Genomic DNA, 25,085 nt, shown 5'->3' on the forward strand with positions numbered 1-25,085 from the left:
GCTGTCCTGGAGTTGGCTCTAGGCAGTGAGCCACCTGATGTGGGTGCTGGGAACTGAAGCCAGGTATTCTGCAAGAACAGCCAGCTCATACCCACTGAACCATGGCCTAAGCTCATGTTGTAGACTTTAAAAAATACAATATTAAAGCACACAGCTACAGGAGCATGAGTCAAGAAAGAGTGAGTAGAATTCAGGTGTCTGATGTCCTTTTATTATCAAAGAAGAATTTTGCTTGATTAAAATGTTACATAGTTCTAAGAACAAGAAAGTCACATAAGTGTAGGGCTAAACTTGTTAAGAGGCACTGATATATTAGAACCAGACACCACTCTTAACAAGGAACAAAAGAGGAGAGAAAAGAGATGTAATTGATCAAATGCAAAAGCTTTAAGAGAGATGGCAGATTTCATTTCAAAAATAATAGCAATTAGGCACAGGAAAGGGGCTGACCATTCTGTTATGCTAAAACCATCATTAGCTAATAAATAGAGACTGCTATTAGTAGGACTCATTGAAGACATAATCAAAAGGGTGAAAAATGAAGATATATACCTTGGAGACAACAACCAAAAAATGGTGGTGTGGCTCCCAAATGAATAAACCAACCAACCAACCAACCAACCAACCAACCAACCAACCAACCAACCAGCCAGCCAACCAGCCAACCAACCAACCAACTAACCAACCAACCAATGCACTTTATGGCAGAAATCCTTCTTCCAGCTAATAGGACTTGATGGTTGGGGAAGGTTCAGTTAGCTAAACAGATGTGGCTTTAATTGATGTGAATCTTGAAATTGTGAGTTCAAGCTTATATACAGTAGAAGTTGAGAGAACAAGCAGAAAAAATCTATAACTTGCCATGTGGGGGGAGCATACAGATACATATATCTAGTCTTAGCATGTTCAGTTGCAAAATGCATATTCTTTTTAAGCACTTGTATTGGATATTAAGTCTAATATACATATGTAAGTAAAGACTGGCTATTCTTCCAGCCAGGCAGTTCTTTCATAGGGGTCCAAGAAACTTGTTTGGAGCAAGCGCACACACATAAAGAGTGGGCTGGATCGCCTCCACCCAGGTGAACTTATGGATGGAGACAAGTGTGAGTATAAGGGCCAACACTGCAGAGGATTCTAGTTATCTTATCGAATTCACATTCATATTCAACATATTGCTACACTTAATTGAGAGCCAAGGGAAAACACACTTAAGTTTTCCAGTAAATGGCAGTGAAGGAGTCAAACCTGCATTTGTATTTTTTCTTCTGTGCAGTGAATCCATTTCAGAAAGTGCTTATTCCTTTGAGACTGGAAGGAAGGAGGGAAGTGTGCTTACAGGACGCTCGGAAATGCTATTTGGGAGCTGTCTTTCTACAACGCTGACAAAGGCTTAAGTATCTGTGATGTAGGAGTGCTACGCACTGGGCACAGTAAGCGTGTGAGCTGTCTTGGGAGGGAGGACTGTGCTCTGGAGTGTGAGGATGGCTGAGGAGTTGACCCAGCATGCACCCTGCCCACTGGCAACTAAAATCCCTCTTCTACATGACATGCCACTGGAAACCCTTTCCTTTGAGTCCAGGCTCATTGTTCTCATGATATGTAGCTCTCTAAATGAACCCAGTTTCAAAAGGCAGTCAGCTGTTCATGGCCAAGGTAGTACATTTTCTCTAATCTCCAGTTTTTAGAATGTGTGCGTTTATTTTACTGCTTAACACAGGGAGAGCACTCAGATAAATATAATTACATAGTTGCCAATCAATTATTTAAACATCATCTAGCATTTCAATGATTAAACTCACATTACCTTTTATCATGTACTGTAATATTTTCTGGCTTGGGCTACCTGCCTCACAGTTTTTCTTCCTTTCCATGTGTCCACATCATTTCCTCAGGCCACAGCTTTGCTCTGACACAACCACCAGACTTACCTTCTCAAATGAAGATTTGTGGAATGGAAGCGGGGCAGCAAGAGGAGTTAGGGGGATGAGGAGGGTGTGACAGGATAAAAATGAAGTGTCATGATATATCTGCATGAAAACGTTGCTATAAAACCCATTCTCAGTATACTAGGTTAAAAGAATAGCTCCTGGGGGCTTGGGAGATTGCTCAGAGCATCACAGAGTTGGAATCACAAACACCTACATAAAAGCTGGCTGGCTGGGTGGCTGGCTGGCTGGCTGGCTGGGTGGCTGGGTGGCTGGGTGGCTGGGTGGCTGGCTGGCTGGGTGGCTGGGTAGGTGGCTGGCTGGCTGGCTGGGTGGCTTGCCTGTAATCCCAGCTCTCTAGAAGCAGAGACAGGATCTCAGGAGCAAGATGGCTCGCCAGACTAGACAAGCTGGGAAGCTCTAGACCGAGTCAGAGCCTGCTTCAGGAATAAGGTGAAAAGCAACCTAGGAAGACAACCTCTGACCTCCATATGCATGTCCAGCCCCTGTATGCATGCACACACATGCATACCATCTCTCCAAGCTCAGAGAATCACCAGTTTAGCTAGGGCTGTCAGGAAAGGTATGAGGTGGCATTCTTTGAGTATAGACCATTGCTTTGATAAATACCATGGCCAAATGAAACCCAGGGAGGAAGTGGTGTGTTTAGTCTTACAGGCTATAGAGTATCATGGAGGGAAGTGGGGCCTGGGTGCAGAAACTAAAGCAGAGGACATAGACAAATGCTTGGTGGCTTGGTCCCTTCAGCTTCGTCAGTTTGCTTTCTTGTACAGTGCAGGCCCTTCCTAGGAAGGGCACTACCCATAGAGCCTGGGTGCCTCTATATCCATCATTAATCAAGACATGCCCCCGAAGAGATGTCCATAGGCCTATGTGAAAAAAGTTTCCTCTTTCCCAGATGTGGTGGTTTGAATAGGTTTGGCCCCTATAGAGTTCCGTGTTTGAATGTTTGGCCTATGGGAGTGGCACTATTAGGAGATGTGGCCTTGTTGGAGTAGGTGTGGTCTTGTTGGAGGAAGTATGCCATACTGGGGGCTGGCTTTGAGGTCTCCTATGCTCAAGTTCCATCCTGTGTAGGAGACAGTCCCCTTCTGCTGCCTGCAGATCAAGATGTAGGGCTCCCAGCTCCATCTCCAGCACCATGTCTGCCTGGACACTGCCATGCTTCCTGCCATGATGATAATAGACAGAACCTCTGAACCTGTAAGCCAGCCCCAATTAAATGTTGTCCTTCATAAGAGTTGCCTTGGTCATGGTGTCTCTTCACAACAACAGAACCTTACCTAAGACACCAGGTGACTTTAGTTTGTGTCAAACTGATGAAAACTAGCCAGTACAGAGAGTGGATATTTGGGTTATACCCTCTCTTGTTCCTCCCATTATTCCCAGTAGCCTCCTTTCTATTGTCATGGCCCCCTTTTCCTTCAAATTTTCTAAATTTAAATCAATTTCATCCCACAACAAGAAAATTAAATCTTGAGAGATGATTCAGCATTCATGAATTTTTGCCAAAGTGTAACAGAGCAGAGAGGGAACATGTCCCCACTGTCAAGAGAAAGGGGGTGGGTGACACCAAGATCTCACATACTCTCTAGGCCTCATCTTTATCGTATGTCTTTTTTTTTTTTTTTTAAGATTTATTTTTTACATGTAAGCACACCAGACACACCAGAAGAGGGCATCAGATCTCATTCATTACAGATGGTTGTGAGCCACCATGTGGTTGCTGGGATTTGAACTCAGGACCTTTGGAAGAGCAGTCAGTGCTCTTAACCGCTGAGCCATCTCTCCAGCCCTATTGTGTATCTTAGTGAGAGAACAGAAAGGATTGCTGGCACTCTGAAGAATCTTTTAGGATAGCCCAGGGGAGGTTCGCACCGAGTCCTATGTTACCGGAATTTTAAAGTCTTTATTTTTTAACTGAAGGAGTGACTTTCAGCTGGCAGGGTCAGGTCTCCCTGTCAAGGATCTGGGGAATGTCCACAACCGCACAAGTCTATCCTAGGGAAAGCTGCCACATTTAACCTTAGCCTTGTGTGTGTGTGTGTGTGTGTGTGTGTGTGTGTGTGTGTGTGATATTCTTTTTATTTTTATTTCTAATCACCAGAGTCATGTATACTTTTTGCAGGTCACTTAAAAGATCTAAAAACTGAAGTCAGCAAAAACTATTAAAATTCTTACTAAGCGGATGCGCATCACAACGTTTCCATCCCGAGCGCTTCCGGTGTCGCATGCATTTCATTCCTTCCTCACTGAGCTCTGCAGTGCACACATGCACCTTCCCATCCTGGGGCCTAGTGTCATGATGTACTCTGAGTTCCGTCTGATGCTGATGGCTAACTCATCATCTGCAGTAGAGGTGAGTTCCTCGACGTAATCTCAGCGTATTTACAATCACCAACAATACTGTGACAAAGAGTTTTCTTTATCCATATTTTCTAGAAAGTTGTTAATTAAGAATGAAAAAAAAATGTGGTATTGTTTTCCAGGAAGGTTGTCATTGAAGAGGGTGGGGGAGCAGCACTGGAGCTGGTGGAAAACACGAGCCAATATGCTTTGCTTCAGGAAAAAGCCTCGTGGGCAAGGGGTAGGATGAGATGAATTTGAGTGAGAAGTCAGCCCCGAGGTCACTGACATGTTGGAAATGACCAGCTCAGGAAACCAAGCTTATTAACCTACTTAGCACTTTAGCATTTTAATGATTCGGGATAGGAATTTTGATTGTAAAATCTCACACTTACTGTACGCCGCTCGCTCCACACTGTTTAATGGAAAGCATCATAACTGCTGAGCTTAATCCAGTCCTTAAAGTACAGCAGGACAGAAAACCAGAGGATCCAGGGTATTTGGTTAAGTATTATATTGTGAAACTTTATTGTGTGTGCATGCGCGCATGCCTGCTTAAGCATAACCTGATGCATAGCCAGAGATAAACAGACCTTCATGTCTCTTTCCTTAAATACTGTCCTCCATGTGAAATTACTTCACTGATGATGGGACTCAGCCTGCATTCCACTTTAACTGAGTCTGCTTTTAGTTCTGTTTATCGAGGAGCTCCGAGCACGGGTCTTTCCCTTTCCTCTTCTCACATTGCATGGGTTTTGTTATAAAGGCTGATACGGTACCTCTGTCGAATAGGGCTAATTATTTCACCGTTCAATCAGTACTACAAACCTACAAATCTCTTCAGGTTCTTAACTACAACAACGAAGTGCCCAGCTGGTGGCAAGGGGCCCAGAGGACAATCTGTTGAGTTGGTGTACTGCACATCTTTTGCAGAGTGTCTCTTGTCATGTAGAGGGAAGCAGGTGTAATGCCGATTCCACCAGCATTTCTCACTCAATCTCCTCCATGCTAAACAGGCCAGTTAGGCATTAAGTCATGTCTCTGGGTAGCTTAAGTGGAAAGTGTGAACAGAGAAACCACTTTATGTGAGGACAGTCGAAAATTAGATCCCTTCCCCTCCCCACTCCTCTTCCCCAAGGGAGGGGACACTTATCAGCCAAGAGCTCGGCGCCTGAACCGTGCAGCGTCCTGAGCTCCAGAGGTTTGCCAGCACGCACGATCTGCGGCGCCGAGAGCTCTTCTCCCCAGATGAATTCTCATAGTATCACAGAAGCGCGCAGTCCCGATCGATACTGGATGGCAGACGTGCTCCCGCCGTCAAGTGTAGGCACAGGGCGGTGGATTTAGCTGCCCTGCAGTTCGCTCGCAGCTTCTCATCAGCTCAGTACTGGCGGAGGGACGTTAACCCGTTCCCGCGCGGATTCCCGCCCTGTCGCGGTGGCCGTCCCTCCTCTGACCTCCCGAGGCGGCCGAGCCTTTCAGAGCGACGCCCAGGCGTGGGCCTGGTCAGTTCTCGGCGCGTGGCGGGCTGGTGGCTCTGGCTCCCTAGCGCGAGGTCCCCGGAGGCTGCACTGGGCGCCCCAAGCCCCTTCGTGCCCGCTCGTCTTCCCGCGTCTCTGTCGGGGCGCCCGGCCGGGTGGAGGCCCCGCCCCGGGACCCGCTCCCACTCCTGATTGGCCGGCACAGCCCGAGGGGCCCGGCCCGACCCGGCCCGGCGTCTCAGCTATAAAGCGGGCGGCCGCATGCCCGGCTCCGTCCAGCCCTCCTAGCTCCGGGGCTCGCCCGGGCACCCGACCCACCATGCCGAGGGGCTTCCTGGTGAAGCGAACCAAGCGCTCCGGCAGCTCCTACCGCGCGCGCCCGGTGGAGCCGCTTTTCCCTCCTCCGGGTCCCCTCGCGGCGCAATCCTCACCGGAGGAGCCCGGTCGGGGACTTTTGGGGTCCCCCTGCCTCGCACCTCCGCAGGACGACGCCGAGTGGGGCGCGGGTGGCGGCGACGGCCCCGGCCCCAGCCCCGCGAGGCCGGCGGGCCCCGAGCTGCGCCGCGCGTTCCTGGAGCGCTGCCTGCGCTCTCCGGTCTCTGCGGAGTCCTTCCCCAGCGCCACCGCCTTCTGCTCCGCGGCGCCCGCGGCCGTGACCTCCGGGGAGGAGTTGGTACCGCCGCAGGTCCCTGTATCCGTTCCAATTCCCGTCCCCGGGCCCGCCCCGCATGGCCTCCAGCGCCGCGGTAAGGGTGCCCCAGTCTGCGCCTCAGCGCCGGCAGCCGTCAGGAAACCTAAGGCGGTGAGAAGGCTGAGCTTCGCAGATGAGGTGACCACGTCCCCGGTGCTGGGTCTGAAGATCAAAGAGGAGGAGCCCGGGGCTCCGGCACGGGCTCTGGGCGGCGTCCGCACCCCGCTGGGGGAGTTCATCTGCCAGCTGTGCAAGCACCAGTACGCGGACCCCTTCGCTCTGGCTCAGCACCGCTGCTCCCGCATCGTGCGCGTCGAGTACCGCTGTCCCGAGTGCGACAAGGTCTTCAGCTGCCCCGCGAACCTCGCCTCCCACCGCCGCTGGCACAAGCCACGTCCCACGCCTGCCTGCGCCGCGAGTAAACCTCCCCACGCGCCTCTGACCCCTCCGGACCCTTCCCTGGCGACGGGCAAGGAGAACGGCCGCGTGCCGCGGACCGACGATCAGCACCCGCAGGCTCCGGACAGCTCCGGAGACGGTCAGCACCGGGACAGCGCCGCGCGCCCGGGCCTACAGGCTCTAGTGTACCCGGAGGCCGCACGACCCCAGGCTCCCTACCCCGAGGTGATTCTAGGGCGCCACGGGCCGGGGTCGAGCGGTGCCAGCGCAGGAGCGACGTCCGAGGTCTTCGTGTGCCCGTATTGTCACAAAAAGTTCCGTCGCCAAGCCTATCTGCGCAAGCACCTGGGCACCCATGAGACGGGCTCGGCCCGTGCACCAACTCCGGGTTTTGGCTCGGAGCGCACGGCCCCACTCACCTTTGCGTGCCCGCTTTGCGGGGCGCACTTCCCGTCCGCGGACATTCGAGAGAAGCACCGGCTATGGCACGCTGTCCGCGAGGAGCTGCTACTGCCCGCCTTGGTCGGGGCACCTTCGGAAGCAGGCCCCGGAGGGGCATCCGATGGTAGCGCTCAGCAGATTTTCTCCTGCAAGTACTGCCCGTCCACTTTTTTTAGCTCCCCCGGCTTGACCCGGCACATCAATAAGTGCCACCCCTCCGAAAGCCGGCAAGTGCTGCTGCTGCAGATGCCACTGAGGCCTGGCTGTTGAGGACCGAGGCCTGTCGAGATTTCGAGAATGGCTTGGAGAAAACATACGGGAACTCCTGTGGGACTCTCTTCATCTTGCAATTTCCAGTTTCCTTCCCATACCTTCCCTCTTAAAACTCTCAGTCATGGTGCCTGAGGAGAGGGCAACAAGATGTAAAACCCCCTCTCTAGAGCAGGTATGTATTTGGCATAAAAATTCACGGTCAACGCTGACAGCTTCAAGTCCTCACTCCCACTACAATGAGATTTCCCCTTCCTTAAAACGCTGGAGACCCCAATGGATTCCCTTGGGTTTGTAGTTCCTATGGAAAATCGCAGTGAACGCCTGCAAGTCTGTCTACACAAGATTCTACCTAAAGTGGTAGTCACCAACGTTTTTGTTTTTGTTTTTGTTTTTCTTTTGCCACCACAGGCACTTAAGTCGTTTCTGTCTCAATAGGGTCAGACTTTTTTTTTTTTTTTTGTCTTGTATATTCTGTGAATCAAGCTTTGTGACTGATGTCAAACCTGAAGGGAGGGAAGACCCACACCCGCGTGGATGGACAGGAAATCTGAGGCTGTTGCTGTCTGGTGTGATAATGTCCCTGGGACTTTATTTCCTTAACTGAATGTATGTCCCTTCTTTTAAGCTAGGCTTTGGAGGCAGGGCAGGTGTTGCTTACTGAGAAGGAGTTGGTGAAGTTCACTACTTCACGTGCTGCGTTAGGAGGAGCTAAACATTTTCTTTACATAACTTTAAAAAAATACAATACTCGTTCCTCAAGTGTGAATGTTTTTATAGCAAGATTTCACTTAAATTATGTAATGATTATGCTGTAAGTCTGCTGCATATTACATCATAAACTGTTCAACCTAAGGGGGATGTTAACACCTGCAATCTACCATGAACTGAATGGCAATTCACTCAATATTTTATATTTTCTTTTCAGGAGCAACTTTTGAATTTCTTTTTGTAAATCATACTCAGTGTGTATTCTGTAACTATTCCCTCAATAGCCAGAGTCTGGGACACTGGCAGAGTGCTCTTTGACAAATGGATTTGTAAGAATGGTTCTGCCAAATAAATGTATGTAGACTGTGCTTGTTTTATTCTGTCTTAAGAAATGGTTGAATACAGTGTATTTTTAAAGACACATTTCTTACCTCCCCAGTATTTTCCTTTAGGTTCTGAGGGACCTATTCTGACAGAATACAAAGACAGGAGATACTATATCTGGCAATGAATGTAATGGTGCTGAAATGCAATAGGAATTCCTCCTTTGAAGTCTAGCTGCAGACTACAGCAGTGCCATGCAACAGAGAATAGCAACTACTTTTTAAAACTCTGCAGAACAACCCCACCATGAATGCAACAGAGAATAGAACAAGTTTTTGTTTGTTTGTTTTTGTTTGTTTTTTGTTACCTGGAGATGACAGGAATTAAATAAGTGGTGCTAATTAGTCTCGCTGTTTCTAGTCAGCATTTTCTTCCATCTTGTTACCAGTTATCAATCCAACAGAAATATGTAAGGAGTTAAATTTGATTTTTCCTTTGGAAACTTCTTTCTGTTGGCTGCAGGGAAACTCTCTACAGTGTTTAATCACATTCCTACAGGCTGTCTTTTCTCATTTGATTGTTTTTATTTATAAGATTAATTTCCATAAAAAAGTACACAGGAACTCTAAATATTTGCTTAGAAAAAATTGGTAGAAAATTCTATTCCTGAAAATATATTTAAAAACACTGAAAATGTAAAAAGTCAAATTCCAAGAGATGGCCACATTGATTTTGGTCCTTAGTGAGTGCTTGCATGGCCGGGGGCGGGAGGGGCTGAGAACCACGGTCCTGCTGCTGAGAATGGACTCACTCCTTGACTTTTCATGATTAGCTAAGATACCACAGGGGTATAGTTCAGCTCCCAGTGTCTGAAAATACACACAATAGAATACGATCATGGACAGGAAGTGTGAAGAATATTTTTATTTTGTTTTTATTAAATACCATGTCATCTTTTTGTCCCATTACAAATCTGTAGACACTACATGAATGATACATAATTTATATTCTGTGGTTTGTCAGGATGATATATTTACACATGCAGTTGGTATCAATCATGCTACATTTCCTTAGGAGATGCCCATGTTAAACAAAAGGAGACTGCTTATTTACTACAGGAAATACTTCTGGAGGTGGGGTGCATACCAACCTGCACCTGCAGCCAAGTTTAGTACTAAAATATTATATTTAACTTAGACTTGTGGGTCATGTTCCATTGCTTTTTAACAATACACATAATTTGAGCAAAAACAAGCTTTTCCCCCTTTTCTCCATCACCTTTTTTGGTACTTAAGAAAGTACACAGACACACCGGGATAAACTGGTCAATAATAAAAGACCACAGCCTCAAAACAGAAATAGCATTTAGCAGTGATGCCACCTAAAAAGGCAGAACAAAGTTGTCTGGAAGCTAAACGGAAATCAAAGGTCAGTGGTGGGCTTCCTGGGTACTGAGTATGTGCCGCTATCACCTGCACTGCCCAGAAATGAGATACCAACTTGGGAAGAAAATGTTACCACATGTAAGTAATTTCAGTTGGAATCTGAGCTGCTGCACTGCCATTAGGAGTGTTTCTCTCTGTAACACAAATACTCTGTGTACAGCCTATGTGACAAACAGATGTGCAGCTTTGCTCTAGCTCTCTAAATGCTTCCATTAATTTAAATGTGTAGCACTGGGCTGTGAAGGACAGTGTGCTTGCCTAGCATGCTTGGGATACTGGCTTCTATTCCCAGCACCGCCAAAAAAATTAGTAAAAACTATGTAGTTATTGAATCATAAAGTTGTAATGAGGCACAATAAATAACCACAAGACTATCTGTCCAATTATATTTTGTCTCAACATTCATCATGAACTTGAAGGTAACACCACTTAGACATGATTATCTAGGAACGTGAAGTATGGAATAAAACTCAACCCTCAAAATATGGCAGCTTGGAGTGTGGAAAAAACCTGAATTAAATAAATAGTCCAAACTTAAAATAGTAAGTTTTGAAGTCCAGTGTTTTTTCAGATAAACGCACAGGAAGGAGCATGAGTGTTATGGCAAACACGCGAGGCCTGAAAGAGTTAACACTACTGCTGATCAGGGCGGCTACTGCTGCTCACTGCCAGGCTGGTTGTCTCCTTAGGATTTATTGGCTGAGCCAGAGGACCGACGCAGCTTCATGGACATGCGGCTTTTGCTAGTTCGAGGAGACATGGGAGAGGCCAGGTCAGCCCCGTCTACCTGTGCTGCTGGGGCAGCGTCACTGGGTGGAATCTCTGGGTAGGATCCTGCAGGAAAGAGGGAGCACGTTAGGATTCTTCCACTTCTCACACCAGAACAACCTTTCTGCTGCTAATCTGAAGCAGGATTCCAACCCTTTGTAAGGACTTTAGAGGTAAAAAAAAAAAAAAATTAAGTCCTAGACTTGCTGTTCCCCAAAGCTTACTAAAACCCTGTGATCTGGTGACTCATGCCATCATATTAAAGAAAGCACCAGTCATCGGGTCCTGGAAAAAGCAACTGGAAATACAATCTTTGGGCCTGGAAGAACAGGAATCCAAAGCAGCACTGCATGCAGGGAAGGCAAAGGAAGTGAGAAGAAGAGCAGCCTTATCACTGACAGCCAGAGAGCATCTGACACTACCACACGCAGGCGCCAAACAGGAAGGCCCTTAGGAGACCATGCTCTGTACTTAAGTAGGCTACAGAAGGAGGAGACAAATTCTTGGGAGAGGGAAAAATATAGGGATTTTCATTTGAAAGCTAAAAGGAAAAGACAAGCTGACTTTAGAAAATGTCTTTAGACATCTGCTTTTGTGTTCATTAGCTTAGAAGTTTATAGCTAGCAGTAGAACTAGTAGATTTAGAATTTTAAAATAGGCAAAACACATTCAAGGAAAATCCTGTTTCACTTAGAGGGCAGTTCTTCCTGAGCATCACTGATACTTTGGGCTTGGGAGTAATTATGCTAGTGTTTCTATCTGATGAAATACTTATGCTTAAACTGAAGGTATACGTATTTGTAAAAGAAAAAAATGTACTCCTTATACAGATCCTACTGAGATATCTTAAGAATATATACCGTCCAAGGAATTCTCCAAAGTACTTTTAAAGACTAAATGGTACAATTATACTTAGGGACAAATACACATATCTAATGGAAACTTACTTGTCACTCTGGCCTGTCCAAAGTATCTTCTCTAACACCTTTCTAACTGAGATGAAGGTGGACTATTAAATAAATAAAGCAGCGAGTATTTTGTTTATGTTTACTCTTGCCAATGATCTGAGTTGGGTCCCAGCAATGCAGACTAGACTATTCAGAGACTATATGTCCACAATTCACCTAGGGAAACCTGGCACAAGGGTTGGAAAAGCCAACGAGGAGAGGTATCTGGGCTTCCTGGTGCAGAATAGGTGCCGCTGTGTGGAGAGGTCTTCCCTCCCAGGGCTGTTACCTTGAGGGCAGCGTCTCTAGCAGAGGTTTGGAGGGACAGAACTAGCAGTGCATGCCTTTCTGCTGTGAAGGAAGAAATGGCCTAGCGAGCAGAGTGGAGAACAAAAGAGCAAACGGAGGCAGACGTGAGGGTGACTGCAGGCACGAGTTACCCGAGCAACCGAACAACCAGGTTTCTATTATGAACACAACTGGCATGCAATGGGTTAAGGTGCTGATGCTCCACAATGGCCAGTGCCCCAAGGTCAGATGCCATACTTACCAACTAACAAGACAAGTTCAAATAGGAGAGAGAACAGGAAAAGAGTCCGTGAGAGAGCCGAGAAACATCCACTGCCTAATGTGTTCACTGCTCTGAGACTGTCTTACAACTCAGTCATGAGATCTTTAGATAGACAGTGTAATAGGATACTAGCCATATTAAAATGTTTAAATTTCATGTAGTTAAAATTAAGAATTTCAATTCCTTGCTAGCTCGATATTCAAGTGCTGGGTTAGTTGCTCCCATCTTGGATAGAGCAGACATGTACATCACCACCGGAGTTTACTGAAGAGCACTGCTTTCAAGCATCCCAGTAAGCAATCTTTACTCCCGTAATCCTTATTCCTCAAGCCGAGTGAGCAGGAAAGAGTCTCTGGAGCTGCTCCCACTGGCTGAAACTCTTTCTGGCTCGCAGGCAGTTTGACAGTGAGAAGCACTGTTCTTTCGCTACTTTTAAACAACAGAAAAGAAAGAGGATCTTTGGGTGGTGCTTGCACACCCTGCTTCTCTAGGTAGAAAATACTTCCTTCAAAACCAGCAGGTTTCCTATGTCTTTATTATTGTCTCACAATTTGGTCATAAGACCTCAAGATAGGCACTGTGTGTAATGAGACAGCTATAGCTACATTAAAATGACTAAATTTCATGTAATTAAGATGAAATGAACGGAGGCACAGCCGAGTAGGTCTCATGCTTACACTCTTACAAATGAAACATGGACTATATTCAGCAAAGCCACAGTCCGTCGCAGCTCCCAGGAGGCAGGCCTCAGTTTTGGATTTGTAAAGGATACAGTCACCCTTGCCATCTCCTACTATACCCTACTTTTCCTAATTATTGATTTATATCATATGAGCCATAAAGATATTACTGAGTTATTTCTATCATTCTGCATCTTCCAGGGTAGCTTAAAAAGTACCCAGGGCTCCTATTTCTATGTACTAGCTCTCTCACTCCACAGTTCTCCAGAAACTGTGTCTACATTTGACTGTACAAGGTGGTATATACTGCATGCTGATTACAATAAACTATCATAGATGATATCATGGATATGACTTTGGGAGGCACCACAGACATTTCAAATGGAAACAAAAATGTTTTCTTAAAATTTAATTTGGTTTGGTCTGTATTATCTGCTGACAAACATGACCACTTTAAAAGTTCCTAAAGTTATTGGCTAATAAAGTCTTTAAAATATTGTAAATTTGAAAGTACCTTCAATTAGACAAACCACAATGGGAATGTATTAGAGTGGGGTCCTAGGCTTCTGGTCTCTTGCTTTATTAAAATAATAATTATATATTTACATCTATTATCTCCCTCCCTCCCTCCCTCCCTCCTACCTATCCTCTCTCTGCACAGGCAGATGTCATGACGCATGTGTGGAAGTCAGAAGGTAGCTTGTGAGCGTCAGTTCTTTATCTCTACCATGTGGTCCCTGGGGAATCGAACTCGGGCTTGTCTGGCTTGGTGGCAAGCACCTTATCTGCTGGTCCATCTCTTGCTTTATTAGTTATTTACTTGAGCAAGCTGACTGGAGTAATTTTCTTATTTGTGAAATGGAGACAACAATAATTACCTTGTTAAGATGTGGAGATTAATGAGGTGTAGCAAAGAGTCTGGTGTGTAACAGGTACCAGGAAGTATGGCTACATAAAAGCTCACAGAGTAAATGGGAGACTTTGAATCAGAACAGATGAGGATGTGGAAGGAAGGTAGGAACTAGGAATATTTTTTGGAGAAAATGATCACCTATGAAATATATTCATTCCAACGTGGAGAATATCTGTAACATACATTTAGGTTTAACTTCTAGAAATCAAAGGGGTTATCTTCTCTTATGTTGACAGTGCTATAAAATACAACCTTAAAGGTCAGATTACCCCAATAAACCTACTGTTTTTAAATGTTGTTTACAGATTCAATGATTAAGATTACATAGACTCAGCCCCAAACTGTCATAAAGGAAGCAACACATTATTCAAAACAAACTGAACAGAAATACAGACAAACAAGTGGTTTCATTTTAAGCCATTCAAAGACTATTACTGTAGATCTGAATAAAGCAGGCCAGGCGTCTTGCATTTCACCTCTTGACAGATGAGAAAACTGGTAGAGCACAGACTGATTTGACTTCATGTGGTATAAATGTCAGGACTACAATTTAAATCCAGATCAATTTGATTTCAAAACATACGTTTTCCTTGGCAACCCTAAAACTCTTTTTAAAAGGACTTTTCAAGAGAAAAAGTAGAGCCCCACAAACAGTTTCTGAGCTGTAAACATGGTGGGTATTGAATAATCTCCCTCCACCCTCCCTCTCTCTCCTGCTGTCCCTTGCTCCCCTTCTCCCCATAGCAACAGCAAGGGGCGGGGCTGAAAGCAGCCTCCCTTGCTGGCCAGTGTGGTGCTGAGAGCATGAGCTCTGAAGGCAGGCAGGGTCAGGACGGTGCTGCCCTCACCACCTGTGTGTGTGGGGGTGTGGGGGGAGTGGGGTGTGTGTGGGGGAACGGGCCATTTCTTTCTCCTTGTAAAATTGCACAGACATGCTGTTAGGACTGAATGAAAGGGTCCACAGACTGCCGTAGGCACTGTCCCACACTCAATCATTACTTTATTATTTTTATTACAAAAGCTTTACATCCAAATGAATGTTCTATATGAAAGGTGAGCCCAGTAATTATTTCCACAAATTATGTTACTTAAGTCAGTTTTATCTACTGGTCAATAACATAAAAGCCAAACTTCCAAGCTCAAGATACTGACCAGAATATATTCAGACTAATCTACTGAATAGATTTGAGCAGGAATCTGATTTTTAAAAGTATCAAACAAATTTATAGATTGTGATAATATACTCAAGAAAACTCATTTTCATCTTGGCACTTATAAGTAATGTTTAGGTTTTTATATAAGTATCTTCTGAAGGAGCGGAAACATTTTATTTTAGATTATTTCAATGTCTTGGAGGAAAGTTTAAAATAGCATTAAAAAGACATTGAGCTTAAAGTACCTAAACCATTGTCTAATTCTGCTGACATGTCCTCCTTAAAGATTCAGAAAGGCTGACGGACAGCCACACAGCCTAACCTATTTACACATGTGTCTCCTAGCGTGGGATTAACAGCAAGACTGAGGTTAGAATGAGGGGAGCTGGGTGCCACTCTATGTCTTCACAGATACCCTAAGTTTTTTTTTCTGATTTTGATGGCATAATTTATTTGAATAATTATATTTTAGAATTTATTACTTTTTATAATGAAATAATTTTTATAATTTTTCTCTAGATAAAAATCTGAATCATAGATTTTTCTAAAAGTAATTATAAAAAGTGGTGTATGTATATGAATAGATGTATCTATATGTACATATTATACATGTAGGTAATAAAGTTATCAGTCAACTCTTTAACTGTTAAAGAATTCAATAGCTAAGAGGTTGAAAAACAACCCAAAAGAAGGTAGTAATAGAGGCTTACAAATAATTTAAGATATACTACCCAATCTTTATGGTTGATATAATAAAAATACATAGTACTAGAATAATTATGGGTATATTTTTAATGGAGAAATTGAGAAAGACAAACTAAGTATTTATTGTGTACACAGCAAAAGTAGAATTATGTTCCTTAATAGCACTTTATAATTTCTATTATAAAAAAAAACCCCAGGACAGTATTGAAAAAAGAAGGTAACATTAGGAAAAAATATGAATATTTAAAAATTATCACTGTAATCTGGCCAGGGTCAAGAATGATTTTTGTTTTCAAGTTTACAGCTAGAAGAAATGTACTATATATATATATATGTATGTATATATATGTTTGATATTTTTGATATTTTTACAATATCATTGATATTTTTCACATTCATGCCTGACAAAGATAAAACAATTTTTTCCTGTAGCTTTTTAAAAAAAATGAAAGGTCAAGAAAAATGTAATAACATTTTAATGTAGTTATGGAAGATCAACACAGAGTGACATCACAGTATTTCCCTCAATGACCTTAGGGATGAAAATAAGTTCCCTTAAGTTATCAGTCTAGTGCACAGACAGTACATTTTGAGAAAATACAGTTATAAAATTTATGGATCAATTATGGTGCACTGAAATCTTTCATATCTATTTAAATAAAGTTACATGAAAAATCTTTTTAGATTTAAATGTCATCACTATTAGCAGATACTGTTAACCAGGAAGTTTTACATGAAGAGAATTATGTAAACACACACACACACACACACACACACACACACACACACACACACATATATACACACACAGTTTCTTCCCCATTTAGGGCATGAGCTCAGCCAGGGCTCTGAGTCTGGTAAACATACATTCTACCACTGGGCTATTCTTGCAGTCCCTGATGAATACAGTTTTCAGAACTACTCTACTGAGTCTAGATAGAGAATATTACTGGGTTGGCGACAAGGAATATAATCTGTAGACTACCATTTTTTAAAAACTTAATTTCAAGGTTATTACTATTGACTAGCATTGTTTTATATACAAAGGATATCTAAAGTTGACTCTTAATTGCAACAATTCACTTCCTGAATGGAACAAACTTTATGATTAAAAATGAATTTGCTCATGGGTGCCGGCTGGTGCAAGTCTATAATCCTAGTGCTCAGAGGAGTTCAAAGCTAACCTGGGCTACACAGTAAGACTCTGTCTAAAACGACGACAACAACAAACACGTATCTACTATGTCGGCTCTGCAAAGTAGCAGTCAGGTTCAAAGTGCTATGTGGCTTGTTTCACAGTTTCTCATCTAGACTAAAAGTTTAAAAGATAGTTTTCTATGTAAGAGGTGAAATATGACAGGGAAATGAAGAGAAATAAATGGAAGAAAAATTATTCTTCATATATTATGTTTTGTGGCTATAGTTTTTATTGTGTTAAACTGAACACTATTCTGATAAAAATTTGTCATAACTATTAAAGTCTGCAAAAATATACTCAGCAATACGGCTATATGTCATTCAGAGGTAGAACACCTTTTATAAAAACAGAGTGCATATTTCTGATGGTCCTAAAGGCAGAGACAATTTTAAAAGTTAACTAAAAAAATTGTAACACATTATTAGGTCCATGTTTAAATTCACATTTTTATTTCTGTTTAGATAATAGTCACATCAAGTATCTTGTTGAATAAATTCATAATAAGATTGATACATTAAAAATGAGGTCAACAGAGCTTTGAATGGCTGTGGTAACAACACCCTGTGCTAAGGTCTCTGAAGCTCACAATGCTCCTTATCTCCTGTGTGTGTCTGCTACGTGTGCAGGAAGAATGAGAAGAAGACTCTCAGATGATAAGCACTAAGGATCTTTGCTGGTGAATAACAACAGAAACGGAATAAGATTTGTACACAGAAGCAGAGAGCAAGCCCAGTGTGGTCTACCAGTAGTTTCTGGTCATGAAGCTTGTGGCTACAAATGTATCATTCCTACCTCTTTAATAAGGTGTTCTCTGTGACTGACAATGACAGAGCCCAGTAGACAGAAGTATTTTCATCGTGCTGCTCACTAATCTACCTTGGATAACCTTCTTTCCCCTTTTTTATCTTACTGCAAAATTGATTTAATAGTTGTATGTAGTGTCTTGTCTGTGAAAGCCAATCTTACACTTTTTTCTTATTTTCAAAGGATTTACCCCAGCATGACATGTTTTCTCTTTGCTAGGGCTTTTATATTATTTGGAAGGTTTCTAAGTTCTTTGGTAAAATTATTTTTCTGATGGAAAATTAATTATTACTGGAAGGAAAGTTTTAATTTAATTAATGAAACCTCAAATGAGAATTATATTTTATTAAACATAGATTAGGTTAAAATGTGTTATGAATTTAAATTTATTGGATATAAAAGTGTGTTTGATGTAAGAAGAGTCAGAAGTAGTTTACTGTGGCCAAGTCCCTGGTGTGCTCTTTATGCTGCCCTTGTGTACCACATCTCAGCGCTTAGTGCAGTGCAAGGCACACAGACAAAACCCAAAGGATGAGTTCAGCTATTGGTAACAATAGAATGCATTGCAAAAGTACAAAGACACATGATGTCAGTTCCATAGAGCTACTTTTTCATGCTGAGAAACAAACAAACAGAAAGTCAATACAACCAGGGGAACTCACTCTACTCAAGGAGCCTATCATGAGTTACTTTATCCCCAAACCGGGTTAGTGTTTCATGCAGACCTGGGTTAGTTAGCACAGTTCTCGGGGAACAATTTAGTGATAATTTTTGAAATGTTTAGTATGAACCAGGCCAGTGTTAAGTTCTCTTACTGCTGAGTTACAAGCACAGTGCTTGCTAACTCTGGAATAGGAGATGGAGAAGGACAGAAGTTTTGGTTGACACTTTGTCTTACCTTCAGATAAACAGAACTGACACTTAATGATCTAAAGAGGGAAAATAAAATAAATAAAACAATCATAAGAAGTGCACGATATTACAGAAAGGAAGGCCATGAGTCATTTTTATTGCTGATTTCTTTAAAATTAGTTAAATGTATTAATGCAGTACCCTCTTAAAATCTTCAAATATTATAACATAATTTGCTGTACTAAATGCTTTTAATCTAGATTGGTTTAGCTTTACTTGTAAAGTTAGAGATGGTAACACTATATTCTTGGCCATAAAATTTGATCCTCTGCAGTTGAGAGTTCCCTCTGCAGATACTTCAGCTTCTCATGAAAATCAAGAGCCAGTGGCTATGGTAAGATATGGATCATGTACTTTGATGAAGATTACTGGATATTTAAGGAACCACATTTAGATGAAAGAAAACAAATTAAATTTACAGGCCAAACTCAAACAGTCATGGATAATATATTTCTATGGTCAGAATTTTATTCAACCAAGATTGAGAAGAAAAGGGTATTGCATTTTGGGTTTGTGACGAGTGACCAGCACTTTCTTTTACTCTTACCTGCGTCAGCAGGGAAATGATGGTAGGGAGCTGGAGAGAAAACCTGTGCTGCAAAGTCTTCAAATGTTGTTGGCTCTAAATGGTGCTGGACAATTGTCTGCAGGTACCGTGCTCTCTCCTCATAGCTGATTCCCTCTGTTAAGGATGGACTGAGATGCGCTGGACGTTGTGAACAAGCACATTTTCAGAGGACCACAATAGTGCAGCGTTAGTGTACTGTTCTCTGTTCTTATTCATGACTACAAGTGCCACCTTTTAAAGTATAAAGATGTATTTCTAAATGGAATTTCTCTTGACTCCATGACAAATGGTAGTTTAACAGAAAGTTTACTAGAGAATAATTATAATACCGATTTATTATTAGAATAGTTTGAGAAAAGCTTCAACTGTTAGCTGGTCAGTCTGGCCCATTTTATCTTGTTAATCAACTTTTATCTGCAGGTTTACTCACAAAAGCCATTCAATAAAATTACACTCCTGCCTAAAATACCATGTCCCAAATTTCCCTTTTATTATTTGTAAAGGCTTACTGTGAAATTCCTGCATATCTTCCTCAGTTTTAAAAAAAATCCCTGTATTTTCTCAACAATTGTTCTCATTTTGAATGGAAGACTACTGTTGCTATAATCCTCAAATAACTCCATGCAGTTAAGATAAATGCATAGCTGAATCTGTGTGTCAGGAAAAAAAATACCCCATCAATTACAACACTGAAACGAGCTCGAATATTTGCAAAGAGTCCACGGGACTCCTCAGTGCTGTCCAACAAAGCATCTACAGGACCCTGACACTGACAGAGAGAGAACGGACTTCTCTCTCAGCACACACTATTCCCTGATACTATTGACAAGCAACCAGTACCTGGAAGTGTTGTTGCTTTTGAACAACCCACTCCAGGCTTCCTGTTTCTGCAGGTCTGATTGTGCTGTTAGCATAGAAAGGGCAAGAAAGGGAGAGAATATTTCTGTTGTTCATGAAAGCAACTATGGAAATGGCTGTCAAAATGCAGAGCAGCAGGTAGCAGCAGACAATTATCAGGAGAAAGCACATGCCGACTTCGTGTCGTATAGTTCCTGAACTGAGAAATCACCTAACGTTTCTTCTTGAGGCTTTAAGTTTTCCTGCTGTACTTGGTGTGCAATGTTGACATTTAAACAAAGACAATGAAAAGACATTTAAATAGGACAGTAAAAATTCACCCATTGGTTTTGCTTTTTCCATTGATTTCCCCCCGCCAAGAGCCATTTTCCAGTCTTTCCATCTTAAAATTTGTTGTTCTCTTTTAAAAATTACAATTCAGTATTTCAGTTGTATAATTCTAGGAATTACAACTCCAACTAGGAAAAATCATTTGGGAGATAATTTAAACTGATAATTCAGTGGACAGTATCATGGACAGTTACATTCACAAAAGTTTACTAAGAGGTGGCAAAAGCTTGCTAGTCAAGAGGCAAGATGGAGCACCCCTGTGACTTGACTTGAAGGATTGTTGCCCTTTTAATGGCTTGTATACTATTTTCTTGGATTACAATTTATGTTTTTGCATCATATATTGAAATAACCTGGGTTCTACTTCTTTATAATTTATTATTCTCAATTCTGCACATTGTGGTTGAACTCCAAAAGAATTTTCTCTCTGAAATACACAGCAACAGGATAAGATGTTGTATTAAAATCACTGGTGGTGAAGAAGGATTTTATGGAAGGGTAGCAGACATTTCTGAGGCAAATTTAACATAAAGACCTAACATTGCGCATTTAAAGAGAAGATCTATGGTTCCAAGGGGAAGAGGATGAAGCTGACGGCTCAATCTAAATAATACCACATATCTCACAACTTGTTGGAAAGTACTTTTTTCATTGGGGGAGATTCACAGCTGCCGAATTTTCTGCAGTTAATAGAGTCCTTTGATTCACAGCAGTGCCCCTTGTACAAAAAATACTGGCCTTTGTGTATTACCAGAAACTAATTTTCTATTTGGCTGAAAAGGGAAAAATGGGGTTATTGCTTCTCCCTCCTACAGAGCTTTTCATTATGCCTGATGCACTCAACTTCTAAGCTCTTCTGAGAAAAAAAATAACTGAAGAGGCAAGAGGTAGAAAAGTGAGCTTGTTAGCACATTAGAAGTGAAGTATCTTGGTGGGCCCTAGAAATTCCCAGTGGTGTGTTAACTTATCACTCTATGCATGCTGGCACTGATAGTCTCCCAATTGATCACTCTCTTTTCGCACCAAAGGTGCTGCCAGGAAGCAAAGGCTGAAGGCCCACAGGAGAACAGTCTGCTATCAAAACAAGCTGTTTTTAAAAGTCTGCTTGAATGGGTAAAATGCTTCATGAAAAGTAGGGTGGAGACACCTACCTGCTTTGAAAATGCTCTACTTTCAGAGGGCCTATAAATGAAATATTTTACTTTATCTTATTATATCTAGAGTTTACATTAAAAAACTAGGCAGAAAAAAGCAATTGTTAATATTTTTAAAACAAGGAGGATAGTTCCAATGTGCCAAATTCATCAAAGCAAAAAAAAAAAATTAGGTGAATAATGTTGAAGAGTGACCTACTGTGCTATATAAAAGGTTTATAAACTGAAGAAACTCTAATCTATAGCACACAGTCTTGTAAAAGGAAGGTTTTCCAGATATGCAACATTTTAGTTTTATATAAAATATACAATGCATCTAATAAAATGCCAATAACTCTTCATTAATGAAACCAGTCGTCTTAATTTTGAGATGTGTAAACCTACGTGAAAGAGTGAGTTCTTAAATGGGTAGCTGCCGCTACATTAGCACAGGCTAGCCCCTCAAATTTTCTTTTGTGTGGGTTAGCTTCAGAAAGTACTGTTAGCTTGGTGAATTCTTATAGCCTAGAGTAACCCATCCTCTAAAAGTGAATGTTCTTTATAGTTTCAGGTTGACTGTAGCCAAATTAAATAATATAAAGATGAACCAACTCAATCTACAGTACATACAACACACCTTCACAATTTTTGGTTCAGAAAACATAATTACGAGATGTGATAAACTTCACCAGTCCTGGATTCATAGCAAAGGCACTTTTACAACTGTAATGATCTTTAGAGCTCTAGAGCGCCTCAGCATCTGCAGTTGTAGCGAAAGCCCGTACCTCTTCCTAGAAGGTCAGACTCTTAGAGAGGCAGCTCTCTAGGGAAGAGTTATTGGAACCTTAAAACTGAGCAGCACACATAAACTCAATGGGTAGCAAAAAGAGAACAACTCAAGCTATATTCCTACTATGAGTTAGTGCTGTCAATAGCATTAAAATTAAAATGCTGAACTGGGTAAGATGATAAAAGAGGAACTAACACAAATATTCAGAACTAAAATTTAAAGTGCAGATCTCAGTTGAATTCATAGAAGTGTTTGTTGTAAATTTTAAAACATTTCAAGGTAAAATTAGCTTAAAATTTTTAGCTGGTAGGAATTATAGAAATGGCCTGTCAAACACACACTTACTTCTACCCCTCCCCCATTCACACATCCCCACCCACTCACAAAGACACACACACACACACACACACACACACACACACACACACACACACCTACCCTCCCCACCCACACAGGTGCTGTAATCATAGCAATATAATTATCCACTAATCCTCTGTCCTTGTATTTTCTGCAAAGCAGGAAAGGGGAAGGGATATTACAATTCTGAAAATAATGAAGGGCACTACACATGCTCTGTCACAAAGAAATAGTTTAAAGCTAAGCTGAACTTCATTAGGCTTACATTAGTAGACCTTTGAGTAATTGCTTTTAATTTTAAATTTCAAGACAGGCTGTTAAGAAAATGAGCCCAGTTTTACCCTGGCCCTAGAAAGATAAGTATGAATTCTCCTTTCTACAGTTTATAGAGATTTCACCATCTGCTTCTATTCACTTTATTAGGGCTTTAAAGAATACAAACACACTGTTAACTCAAAGGTCCCCCTATATATGTGCTGAGAATTATCTATTTTCATTGCTACAGAGGTACAAATGCTGTTGCACATTTCTTGAACTAAAACTTTATTTAAAAGTATGCCCAATACTTTTGTGAAGGAGAGTGACCTTTGCAATATATCCAAATGTAAGGACTATAACTGTACAAATAGCTTTAGTGAGTTTTTAGACATTGTAAGTCTCGAAGTAACTCTTCATCTACTCTGCTGGACAAATCTGCTCCCCTGTAGCAATGTAACCAATATAGCCAATATATTATTTTTGTCTAGTTTAAGGTTTGGTGCACATCTTTGTAAATAGTAGGTGCTATTTTTATATTTTCCCCTCCTTTCTTTCCCTCTTTTTTTTTTTTTTTTTAAATTTTTTTTTTCTTTAAAGATTTTTTTATTTATTTATTTGTTTGTTTATTTATTTATTATATGTAAGTACATTGTAGCTGTCTTCAGACACTCCAGAAGAGGGGGTCAGATCTTGTTACGGATGGTTGTGAGCCACCATGTGGTTGCTGGGATTTGAACTCTGCACCTTCGGAAGAGCAGTCGGGTGCTCTAACCCACTGAGCCATCTCACCAGCCCCTTTCCCTCTTTTTTTTTATCCTGCCCAAGTTAACACTGAGCACAGGAATTGATCTGGACTACAGGTATACTCCACCATGCTCTGGTCTAAGGGAAGTTTTCAGTGCTGAGGTAGAAAATATACCTTTGTTGCCAGACATGCTTGCACATACCTGCAATCTCAGCACTTAGGAAGTTGAGGTAAGAGGTCTTAAAGTCTAGGCTAGTTTAGGCTACAAAGTGAGCATCCACTCACCAAAAATATACCAATATTCATGTGTCAGGACTCTGTAATAATGCTTCTTAGTGTGGTCTATACAGAGGGTTTTTTGATTTATTCTGACAGAAGAAAATTCAACATGAAAAAAAAGTTAAGCAGTAAATATTTTCATTTTATTAAACTGCAAGGAGACAAAAAGGGAGGTTGGTCTTAAAGAAGTTACAACCTGAAGTCTCTACAAATTTTCTTAATACTATAATTTTAAACTGCCTGTACCATGAGAAACAAACATCCTTTCACTTTTTTTTTTTTTTCTGAGACAGGGTTTCTCTATTACATATCTCTGGCTGTCCTAGAACTTGCTGTGTAGGTCAGGCTGGCCTCCAACCCCGAGAGATCCACCTATTTCGACCTCTCGAGTGTCTGGATTAAAGGTGTGGACCACCCTGCCCAGCCTCATTTTTAGTTTTGTAATCACTGATCCCAAGGCATGATTCAGTAGGTTGTACATTTATCTAGCATGTAATTTATGATTGGACTAAAAGAAATGGAAAGTTTCCATGCATATACACTTTAAGTATATAATCCGTAAGAATAAAATGTAATTAATAAGTGTTGTGAAAATTATAATTGTAAACAAGTATTAAAGATTTTTACTATTATTCTTCTCTTAAGTTTAATGTGTTTAGGAGATAAGCTTATTGACTTATCTCCTAAAACAGGGGGAAAAGCCCTCACCCTAAAGACAGTTTCTTTTAAAGTATGCCGGAAGCTTTGGAATTTGTTGTCAATGGAAGTTTTAGGGAGGGCAGAAAGCCTACCCAGGAAATGCCGGCTCCCTTACGAAGCATATGTTCTCCACTCAGCCTGTGACTTTTCTATAGCTTTGGGGATTAGAAGTTTCTTGTCTCTGCTTTGTATTCAAGATTCCAAGAATACTATCACAGGGAGAATTCTGACAGAAACCATTAGTTTTAAATTTTGACTACTGAATGAATTAGAGAGTATTAAATTGTACTCTGAGTTGTAATTTAAGTGGTTGAAAAATGGGTAATACTTAAATTATTAGAACTAACTGGCCACTGCTA

At 41.8% G+C, this 25,085-nt stretch overlaps 2 protein-coding genes across 13 annotated transcripts in view; one reads left to right on the plus strand and one right to left on the minus strand.

Annotated features, from left to right (window-relative positions):
- The first annotated feature begins 5,539 nt into the window (after positions 1-5,539).
- Insm2 (insulinoma-associated 2) lies at positions 5,540-8,641 on the plus strand. The gene has a single exon (NM_020287.2). The coding sequence runs from the start codon at positions 6,096-6,098 to the stop codon at positions 7,575-7,577; it is 1,482 nt and encodes a 493-aa protein (NP_064683.2). The 5' UTR covers positions 5,540-6,095; the 3' UTR covers positions 7,578-8,641.
- An 869-nt stretch (positions 8,642-9,510) lies between these two features.
- Positions 9,511-25,085, minus strand: part of Ralgapa1 (Ral GTPase activating protein, alpha subunit 1) — a 218,687-nt gene continuing 203,112 nt past the window's right edge. For 4 of the 12 annotated variants that reach the window (XM_006516109.3, XM_006516104.3, XM_030246825.1 and 1 more), the window contains 3 exons: positions 19,257-19,381; positions 12,323-12,325; positions 9,513-10,891 (listed from right to left, as the gene is read on the minus strand). In XM_006516109.3, coding sequence (XP_006516172.3) covers positions 10,743-10,891; positions 12,323-12,325; positions 19,257-19,381 — 277 coding nt within the window. In that variant the 3' untranslated portion in view covers positions 9,513-10,742. Of the gene's footprint in view, positions 10,892-12,322; positions 12,326-18,695; positions 18,727-19,256; positions 19,416-25,085 lie in introns of all 12 variants that reach the window. The other 8 variants (NM_019994.5, NM_001286263.1, XR_003950071.1 and 5 more) reach the window with 5 other exon arrangements.

This window comes from Mus musculus, chromosome 12 (genome assembly GCF_000001635.26).
Source record: "Mus musculus strain C57BL/6J chromosome 12, GRCm38.p6 C57BL/6J".
Taxonomy (NCBI): Eukaryota; Metazoa; Chordata; class Mammalia; order Rodentia; family Muridae; genus Mus; species Mus musculus.

Coding starts and splice junctions, on each gene's coding strand:
- Insm2 (NM_020287.2), top strand. CDS start 6,096: ATGCCGAGGGGCTTCCTGGTGAAGCGAACCAAGCGCTCCGGCAGCTCC.